The following is a 10,665-nucleotide window of genomic DNA, read 5'->3' on the forward strand; positions in this document are numbered from 1 at the left end:
TCGATTAATCACTGATTTTTTTTCGATTTTTTTTTTGACTAATCAGATCATACATTAATTGAATATAAAACATAGAGCTTATCACACCAGAATGCAGCTGCTATTATATAACCATGGTTAGATTTTAGCTATATGCTAACTAAAAATAATTGCTGTGGAAGGTAAGTTCTGCTCTGCAGATATTACACAGGTTTCTCTTAACTCAGGGCCAAGCATTGGCCCAAGTAGTGCAAAGCGGTCTCTAATTCAATGCCACAGGCATCAAGCAGATCATCTTCATGGAGTCCCATCACCATTTTATGGCAGTTGAGCAGATCGCTTCATTGAAACCATGACGAAAGATCGAAGACCCCCTGAGAAGACCACGTCTCAGCTGGCCTGGGAGCAGCTCAGGGTCCTCAGAGAAATCTGAGCCTCAGCGCTCAGACTCTGAAACAAGCAGCAGATTATAGAAGGATGTATTTAATACATCTGAGTGACTTTCCAAAATCATTCAAACAGAAGCAACAGAAATAAGTTTTGTTCTGGAGAATTTATTAAAAAATTTAATACAAAAATTCCTGTAGAAACCTGGAGCCGACAGATGGATTCAGTGTCCTGTTTGAGTTTACAGGTCATCTGTGGTTGATGTTCCACAACACAGTTTGATGTCAGCGGAGCGTCCTGATTGGATAAACGAGGACTACTACAGAAGGACATTTGAGCAAATAGGTTCACAGGATTTGAAAGAAAAAAATAAATCTGAATTTTTGGTTCTGAAGTTTGTTTGAATCAAACTTAAAAAAAATACTTAAAGTAAGCTTCAAATTCAAAACCAAGATTTGTCCTTTCGGCTCAAAGTTTAACAATCACTCAAAATGAGATAAAGTGTCTTCTTGTCCAAAATCAAACTCAAGTTTGGATTAACGGTGCAGAAAGTTTTAGAGTTAAAACTCAACTTTACAAAAACTGAAAAAGCAAAAAATACTGATTGTGATTCAGTCCAACACCCTGTGGTCCCACCTGGATCAGAGTCCCATCAGGTCATAAAATCATCATCATCACACAAACTGTCCAGCTTTAAAACTCCACTCAGGCTCCTCCCACAAGCTGCTGGAGGGTGGAGCTTAAATCCAGAGAAGGCCAATCAACAGAAAACCTCCAGGGTGTTGGACGGCACCCTGCAGTCCCACCATCAGGGTCTGATCGGGGTCTCGTCAGGCCGTAAGCTTTAGTCGTCCTGCACAGAGAGAAAAATATAAAATTTAGACACGTTTTACTTTGTCCAACAATCTTGACTGACAGCAGACATTTAGTGACGTCACAACATGTTTGTGTTTAACAGCAACAGCAACACATGAGCTGAAACATACCTGTCCTCACTGTCTCTGTTGGGACCTCAGAAACCAGACCAGAACTGGTTTCAGTCTAAAAACTGGACTAAACAGGTTATCTGAACCTGCATTCTATCTCACGGCCAGCAGGGGGCGACTGATGAACTCTTTAATGACCTCAGATGTTTTACAAAAAGATTTTCTTTGACTTTATTTCCTGTCAGACAGAATGAAGCTGAAACTTTAACAGCATGGATATTAGATCCATTTGGATTTTGTACATTTTGTTTTTTCTATCTAACTTGTTCCACAATTTGTGTTATTTCAACAAAACATTCAGCTCATTTCTGCCACGGTGTTATTACATTTGGTATTTCAGCAAGGTAGATTTTTTTCAGCTATTTTGCTTCTTTGGCTGCTTTTTCTTGTTACAAATAAAAGGTAGCCATCTTTAAAATCCTTAAAACCTTTAGAAAACTCTAATTTAGCTTTTTTGTGCTAATTTCAGCCTTCTTCGGCTTCTTTTTTGGCTACTATTTCCCCCTGCTATTTCAGCTACCTTTCTGCAATTCTACTTATTTCATCTTTTGTGTTTTTTTCCCTGATTTTATACTAATTTAAGCAGTTTTTAATTGATTTCAGCTAATTTTAGCTTTTTTCCTAACTTCAGTTTTTTGCGATAATTTCAGCTTCTTACTGCTTAATTCAGCAAACATTATGCTCCTTTTTTAAGGGCCTCTCACATTGTCACGTTTTAGACAACTTATGACTTTTTTATGAGTAAATAACAAATAACTCGTGGGTTTTACGTTTAATCTAACCTTTTATTCAATCTTCAGTGTCAGACAATATTTTCACAAGTTGTCTGGAACATTATTGTGTGACAGAGGCTTTAGCTATTTGATCACAAACTGCACCTTTATGTTTTTCTGCTAATTTGATATTTTTACTTTCCTTTAACCATCTGTCAAAATTCGACTTATTTCAGCTCCGTTCAGCTTTTTGGACACTTTTTTTTTGTTCCTACTGATTTTTCACTTGGTTTTTTTCCTACTTTCAGCAAAGGTCAGTTGTTCAAATTGGACTCACATTAACAGTTTTTTTTTTAAATTAAACATTTTCAGCAGAAACTTTAAAAAACGTCTCTAGTTAAGTTTCAATAATAAAACAATTGTTAGTTTTTACCATTTTTAATGTTTCACAACATTTAGATGTTCTGTTACAAGATATCAGTTTCATTCTGTCATACATTAAATGAAATAAAAGGAAATAAAAATGACAAAAACACACCTGTTTTTTTTATTTTAGTGAAGTTTGAAATGGTCCATGGTGTATTAATTTATACAGCACATTCAAAACAACAACAGCTGACCAAAGCAGTTTAATCATTAAAACAAAAGTCAAAATAAAATGATTGAAATGGTGACTGATGATTGAATTTAAATGTTATTTCCTGGTTAAAGAGCAAAGATTAAATAAAACGATGAACATTTTCAGCTCCTGTTTAAAGTGAAGCCCCAGCAGCAGCTGTGAGTCCGGCCTGCAGCGAGGTCAGAACTAAAAATATATCCAGAGGCAAACATCTGGAGAATATTAACTGAGGTGTGTGTTTCTGTTAATCAGACAAACGGCTCATTTGTTTATACTTAAACCACAGCCAGCCACTGGGGCACGTGTTAAACTCAAGGCCCGCAGGCCAGATGTGGCCCACGGTTGACTTCTGTCTGCCCCCCAAAAAAATTACTTAATTTAATTTGAAAATAGTTTTTATATCAAAACTGAACTTTATATTTATGCAATTAATGCAACAAAATAAATTTAAAAGGTGAAAGGTAATAAAACTAGTCAGGCCCCTGAGTTATTTAGTGGAATAGCCCTAAAGCCAGCGTTGACCATAAACTACATCTCCCATAATGCATGTTGGTTATACGTGGGAATTCCCTGTTGGAAAGTGGGAAAGTTCAAAATTCAAGACTCACCACAACTCAATGGTGAGTAAAACATTTACTTTTACTAGTATTTATGTTTTATTTATTTCACATTTACTCAGTCGTACACGTAGTACTATTAGTGTTTATAAGAAGTGTTAAAACACTGTTTCTATGCAGGAAACACCAGGTAGAGCTCAGTTAGTGTTTGTTAGCAGAGCTCAGCTGCAGCAACGAGACGAGGAACGTGATGTATCCTGTTTAGTCGAAGTTAAACTCGAAACATTGAAGTTAATTAAAACTGTCTGACCATAACCCTCAATTTACATTACACGCGTCTCCGCTGCGCTGCGCTGCGCAGGCCGCAGCTGTTCGTTTGTGTCTCAATTCATACAGCCTCCGCTCCGCTCCGGTCTGACAAGAGAGTGAAGGAAGGAGATCGCGCAATAAATTCAGTGATAACAGCAAAAAATAATTAATTCTGTGAAAGACAAACTCCAAACACAGCTGAAAACAACGATATAAAGGCTTCTGGTATCTATGATGAAACTGTCTCGCTGTCGGCTTTCTGAAACTTCTGATTTCAAAATAAAATCCACGTGTATCATGTGTGTACACATATGCTTCATGCTACATGTTTCCATCTGCTTCCCAAACAGAACCATACATTCTGACAGCATTTGTGTAGAAATATATCCGTATATTTATTAATATAGCTGCAATTTCAACATTATTCCAACAAATTATTTCACTGAATAGTGTCTTATTTTGAAAATACGGATGTTGTGCTCGTTAGGATCGAATCTAATTTTGACGGATCACCGTCCGCTCGCCGCCGCCGTGCGCAGCCAGTGTAAACACTCATTGATTATAATGGGTGTGTGTTTGCTGCGGAGGTCGGACCGGAGCGGAGACGGAACGCAAGTAGTGTAAATTGGGGGTAACACTCGTGGCCCTCAGTGTAAAGGAGTGCGACCCCCCTGCCTTAAGGGGGGCTCATTTGGTTGATGTGCCTCTTTGTTAATAATCATCACGTCTCCTGCAAACACATCGACCTCCTGAAAAGGTTTAGTTTAAAAACCTTCGGGAAGCTCTTGTTGTGTTTTCAGATTCATCAGAGCAGAACAATCCCACAATCCTTTGCTCTTCAACAGGACACACAGCTGGGTCTGAGCAGCCACGATGAGGGGAGGGGGTGGGGGGCACACCTCACAACACCCACACACTGAGCTCACAAGAACAACTGATGGACGCCTGAGCTCCAGGTGCTTCATCAGCTCAAACCGGTCCAGAACCTCCTCAGCAGGGTTCTGAGCCCGCCTCTGTGCCGACACCGATCACAGCGATGAAACGTGGAGCTGCTCAGCTTGTGGGATCAGTGGGCCCTGCTCACAGGTCTACAGGTGCACAAACACAGGCTGGGGGTGGGGCATCATGCCATGCTGGGTGCTTCATGCCAAGGCGTCCACCAATCAGCACACAAAGCCCCACCTACCTGCCCACTGTCCCCCACCAGCGGGTCGGTTAGGTCTACCTGTCGGTCTGCAAACCAACCAATCAGAGCACAGAGTGAGGACACAGAGGAGGAAGGACAGGCGGGCGCCGGGACTCCTCCGTCGCTCGGACAGCTCCGCCCCGCGGGGTTCAGGAGGCGCGCCTCAGAAGGCCTACATCTCCCAGAATGCAGTGCTGCTGCCAGGAAAACGTTTGTTTAGAAGAGGAAGACTGACTGACTGACGGGTCCAACTAACAGTTAAAACGTCACTTTGTTTAACAAGTACTGATCTTAGAGGGAAAAACATGAAGACAGACATGAAGAAACAGAAATGTGGTAAATAAATGTCTGATAAGAGCTTAAAGAACAGCATTTAGCTGGAAAAAAAACAGATTTAATACATTAAAAGTCTCATTTCCCCTTACAACCCCAGACGAGACCTCCACTCACAGGATCAACACCTCCTTATGGTTCCCCTCACTCCCTTTAAGACCCGTGGGGACCGGTCCTTCTCCTCTGTGGCCCCCAGGCTCTGGAATAAACTCTCTTTAATCTGCGCATTGTCTCTTTCAAATCACTCCTAAAAACTCACTTTTTCTCTGAAGCGTTTAGCTAACCATTCACCATTACTGCAGGCCTACCTCCATGGTGAACGCTCATCAATCTGTGTTTTTTATTATTGAACTTACACCATATTTTTATCTCCCACATTCATTATGTTTTTGTGTATTATTGTATATTTTGCTCTGCATTGACCTTGTTTGATTTAAAATCTTAGATTTTTTTCTTGATTTGATGTTTAAATTTTCTTTGCTTGTGTTTAATGATGTTTTTCTGTTTCATTTTATTTTTTGCTTGCTTGGACCAACTTTTCCAGTTGGTCAAAGTTCAGACGGCAGAAACATTTTGTTTGTCACGTCAACTTCACACAAAGTATCGGTGCAAACAACCGCCAATTACTCCAACACAGAAAACATTAGCCTATCAGAAACTGGACGGATGGATGGATGGATGGACGGATGGATGGATGGATGGATGGATGGATGGATGGATGGATGGATGGATGAAGTTCTATCTTCTCTTCTTTTCCTGAAAACCTCTGACTTTAAATCCAGCTGTCTTCAGAGCGTTTCTGCTGACTCAGCAGTAATTGGATGACTCAGCAGAACTGCAGACAGGTTTCCTCACATTTAACCTGTTTTTGTCTGGTTTTAGTTTCATAACAACTTGTTTTATGATTTTAGAGATCTTTCTGTGTTGAGTCTGTTTTTGATTTAAACTTAAGAGCTGAATAAAAGTTGTTTTATTTTATGAATGGCTGACAGCAGCTGAACGGTTAAAGCTGTAGGAAAAGATCTGTTGTGTGTGTGTGTGTGTGTGTGTGTGTGTGTGTGTGTGTATGTGTGTGTTTGTAAACCTGTGTGTACCTGTGGAGAGCTGCGACTGGGACCTCCTGCGGGAGCTGCTGGGGGTCCTGGAGGCCGACGACACGGTGGATCCAGTGCTGCTGGCCCGAGAGATGGGGAGGGGAACCGGGGTCACTGGGGGGGAGTCCAGCTGAAGAAAGGTCAAAGGTCAACAAGCAGGAAAACACAATTTTATAGAAATTTTGATGTGAAATCTTAAAATAGACTCACACAGCTTTTAGGAACAAACGGTTTCATTTTTCCTTGGTGAAGTTCAGGTGTTTAAAGTGAACAGTTTGTTTGTTATGTCTTTAACTGAAGTCAGTAAAACCATCAACGTTCAGTTCTGTCATTTTCTCTTTGAGCTGCTGCTCTTTGCTGAGACCCTCACAATATTAGGACCCCCCGGGTCCAGGAATGTGACAGGTCTGATACTGAGACTAACAGATCACAGAAATCCTAGTTTAAAAACGTTTGGACCTGCTTTACTGAATGTGGTGCTTTTTATAAATTTTCACTTTGCAACAGATTTTTGAGGTTCAAGATACAGATAAACATCAGAAATGTTGATGCGTGGACTCTTCTCAAAAATCTGACTTTATTCTCAGATTAAAGTCAAAATTCAGACATTTTTCCTAAAAAAATCAGACTTAAGTCTCAGAATTCTGAGAATTTTTTTAATTCTGATTTTTTTCCTCAAATTTTTTACTTTAATTTCCGAGTTTTGACTTTAATCTAGAAATTCAGACTTTTTTCCTCAACATTTTAACTTTACTCTCAGAATTCTGAAATTTAAGTCAGAACTAGAAAAATATTTTTTGCTCTGCTCCTCCTCTGTATTAGTGACACTTGCATTTAATCTACTTAAAGATATATATTTTTAATTTTGCCTGTGGACGTCTGAACAGATCCCCTGAGATAAAAACTGCATTGATTTCTTTTTTGTCTTTTATTTCAGAATTTTTATTCATCATACAACGCAGAGACTTTAACCCTTGAGTCGCCACCTTGAGGTCTTCAAAATAACAATCTGTTTCCAGCTGTGGGCCGTGAGGATGGCGGGCTCTCTTTGGTTTTCATTAGACTCAGTTGCAATACACGTTCTCACCACTAGGAGCGATAGTGCGCCACTTAGATATTTAACAAATTTTTAAATATGTAGAAGTAAAACTTAGCCTGCCGCTAACAAAAGTTCAAGAAATAAAAACATCTTTTAAACAAAAAATAAAGAAAATCTGCCAAAAGACCAAAATATTTCATAAATATAATTCAGAGTTAATCAAACATGGTTAGCTACAGGACTAGTCGGTGGGTCGGGGTCGACTTCTGGACCTCCTGGAAAAGGCTGGAGCAGCGGCAGGTTTTGATCCATGGTGGACATCAAAGGGTTCAGGGTAGTTCTGGGTCTGATCTTACCTCCACGCTGTTGTGGGTGGGTGAGGACGAGGTAGACGAGTTCTCGGGTCTCCTGCACGACGACGACACGGAGCTGAGCTCAACACTGCGAACTCGCTGAGCAAACTTCAGCGAGCACACCGACTCGCTCATGTTGCCAGGCAGCGGGGATATCTGCAGAGACAGCAGGCGTCAGAGGACAGCGGGGAGGGGGACGAAGACGAGGCCCTGGACTCCACCTGGTCTCACCTGCACCATCATCAGCGTCTTGCTGTCCCCGCTCAGCGAGTCCTGCAGCAGGTAGGTGAGGCGCGAGTTCCTGAACGGGACGTGGGGCTGCTTGCTGCGCAGAGCGCTGATGACGTCGCCGAGTGCAGACAGAGACTTGTTGATGCACTGAGCCTCTCTGAGCCGGCTGCCCTCCGCTCCGGACTTCCCGATCCGTTCGGAGCCCGCCAGGTCCACCAGGTTCAGCCTCCCTAAGACCGGATCACACAGAGAACCTAACTGTGGGTACACTAGTTAGAACCAGGTCCAGGGTACATTGGTTAGAACCAGGTCCAGGGTACATTGGTTAGAACCAGGTCCAGGGTACATTGGTTAGAACCAGGTCCAGGGTACATTGGTTAGAACCAGGTCCAGAGTACATTGGTTAGAACCAGATCCAAGGTACTCTGGTTAGAACCAGGTCCAGGGTACATTGGTTAGAACCAGGTCCAAGGTACTCTGGTTAGAACCAGATCCAAGGTACTCTGGTTAGAACCAGATCCAAGGTACTCTGGTTAGAACCAGGTCCAGGGTACATTGGTTAGAACCAGGTCCAGGGTACTGTGGTTGGACCCAGGTCCAGGGTACTGTGGTTGGACCCAGGTCCAGGGTACTGTGGTTGGACCCAGGTCCAGGGTACTCTGGTTAGAAACCAGGTCCAGGGTACATTGGTTAGAACCAGGTCCAGGGTACTGTGGTTGGACCTAGGTCCAGGGTACTGTGGTTAGAACCAGGTCCAGGGTGCATTGGTTAGAACCAGGTCCAGGGTGCATTGGTTAGAACCAGGTCCAGGGTACATTGGTTAGAACCAGGTCCAGGGTACTGTGGTTGGACCTAGGTCCAGGGTACTGTGGTTAGAACCAGGTCCAGGGTGCATTGGTTAGAACCAGGTCCAGGGTGCATTGGTTAGAACCAGGTCCAGGGTACATTGGTTAGAACCAGGTCCAGGGTACTGTGGTTGGACCTAGGTCCAGGGTACTGTGGTTAGAACCAGTGCATTGGTTAGAAACCAGGTCCAGGGTACTCTGGTTAGAACCAGGTCCAGGGTACACTGGTTAGAAACCAGGTCCAGGGTACACTGGTTAGAAACCAGGTCCAGGGTACTGTGGTTAGAACCAGGTCCAGGGTACTGTGGTTAGAACCAGGTCCAGGGTACACTGGTTAGAAACCAGGTGCAGGGTACTCTGGTTAGAAACCAGGTCCAGGATACTCTGGTTGGACCCAGGTCCAGGTCAGGTTGAACCAGGTCTGGAGTTTGGGTGTTAAGATGGAGGAGAACAGAACAAACCTTGTGTGGAGGTTCCAGTGGTGATGTTGGACCCAGACACTGTGATGATGAGCAGAGCGTGGGAACGGGAGCTGTGCTCGTTCAGGTTGGTGCACGCCGTCGCTCTGTTCATGTGACCCAACTCAAACACCTGAAGACAGGTAAACACATCAGGAACAGTTAAATCCTTCACTTTCCAACAACGTCAAAAACTAAATAAACTAGTATTTTTCACTGAAAGGGCTAAACAGGAAGTCCTGACCTTGTTTATGTCCTCAGGGCTCTGCACAGTGATCTCGGTCAGTCCAGGGACGTAGAGCTGTCCGCTGCCGTCAGGGTTCAGCTTTATGTCCAGCTTCTCTGTGGGGTTCTCCCTGAGCAGGTCTCTGCAGGAAAACAGACAGGTTGAGCCTGCAGACAGCACTCAGGGACGCAGAACTAAAATCACACCTGGACAGGAAATAAATATGTTGATGAATTTAAACCTAACGCAGTTTAACATGGACTGGGTCCGGGTTCGGTGCAGATCCAGATCCAGACTGGAGGCAGGACCAGAATCCAATCAGCTGAACCCAGGATCAGTTTCTCACCGCAGCGTCTCGTTGTAGATCTCCACCATGCTGACAGTGATGCTGTAGTCCCAGTCTGAAGCCTTTTCTGTCACCTCCAAGAACAGCAGGCGAAGCGCTCGCTGGTTGATGCCCGGGTTCTCGGGCACGCCCTGAAAACAGAGGGGGCGGAGTTTACAGGTGTATTTACTGACACCTGGGCTTCTTTGATCTAACTCCACCTCTACTCTTAGAATAAATCAAAGGATTCTGAAACATTTTCAACTCCTCCATGAACAAAACAAACATCCCTGATGCTCAGAGCTCCTCCTACCTCCATAGTGTAGGTTTTCCCTGAACCCGTTTGGCCGTAAGCAAAGATGCAGACGTTAAAGCCGTCGATACAAGAAGTGACCAGAGACTGGACTTCCTGGAACACCTGATGAACCAATGAGAGAAATGACGAGGTACATGTTCAGCATCATGATACTGGATACTTCTTGAACTGATAAATGGACTTAATGACACAAAGCAGATCTGCCACAGAAAAACCTGATGTTCACCTAAATGTTTTATTATTCTGAGGTTAAAAAGGGAACAAATAGATGGTAAAAGGACAGTAAACAAATCTCACATTAGCAGGAAATTTAGAAAAAATCAAAGTTGCAATTTGTAATAAAAATAGCTAAAAAGCTGAAAATACCAAAAAATAAGCTGAAAATCTACAATTAGCACAAAGAATAAATAAAATACTGCAAAAAGGTGAAGCTTGCTAAATAACCAGTAAAAAGTTGAAATATTTGCAAAAAGGTGAAGTTGTAAAAAAAAAGCTAAAATTCATTGAAATCAGCTAAAAGTAGCTCATAAGACAGAAAATGGCCAAATAGGCCTGTCACGATAACAAATTTTGCTGGGCGATTAATTGTCTCAAAATTTATTGCGATAAGCGATAATATTGCCTGGTGATCGTTTTACAACTAATAATTATACAGGTGCTGGTCATTAAATTAGAATATCATGAAAAAGTAGATTTATTTCAGTAATTC

The 10,665-nt window shown here is 42.5% G+C and overlaps 1 protein-coding gene across 2 annotated transcripts in view; it reads right to left on the bottom strand.

The window, feature by feature from the left end:
- Positions 1–513: 513 nt before the first annotated feature.
- kifc3 (kinesin family member C3) overlaps positions 514–10,665 on the bottom strand; it is a 48,104-nt gene continuing 37,952 nt past the window's right edge. For both annotated transcript variants that reach the window (XM_014025551.1, XM_014025550.1), the window contains exons 14-21: positions 9,954–10,058; positions 9,662–9,792; positions 9,334–9,457; positions 9,093–9,222; positions 7,787–8,016; positions 7,559–7,711; positions 6,164–6,293; positions 514–1,219 (exon numbers count right to left, since the gene is read on the bottom strand). In XM_014025551.1, the coding sequence (XP_013881005.1) occupies positions 1,197–1,219; positions 6,164–6,293; positions 7,559–7,711; positions 7,787–8,016; positions 9,093–9,222; positions 9,334–9,457; positions 9,662–9,792; positions 9,954–10,058 (1,026 nt within the window). In that variant the 3' untranslated portion in view covers positions 514–1,196. The remainder of the gene's footprint in view (positions 1,220–6,163; positions 6,294–7,558; positions 7,712–7,786; positions 8,017–9,092; positions 9,223–9,333; positions 9,458–9,661; positions 9,793–9,953; positions 10,059–10,665) is intronic.

This window comes from Austrofundulus limnaeus, unplaced genomic scaffold (genome assembly GCF_001266775.1).
Source record: "Austrofundulus limnaeus strain Quisiro unplaced genomic scaffold, Austrofundulus_limnaeus-1.0 Scaffold484, whole genome shotgun sequence".
Taxonomy (NCBI): domain Eukaryota; kingdom Metazoa; phylum Chordata; class Actinopteri; order Cyprinodontiformes; family Rivulidae; genus Austrofundulus; species Austrofundulus limnaeus.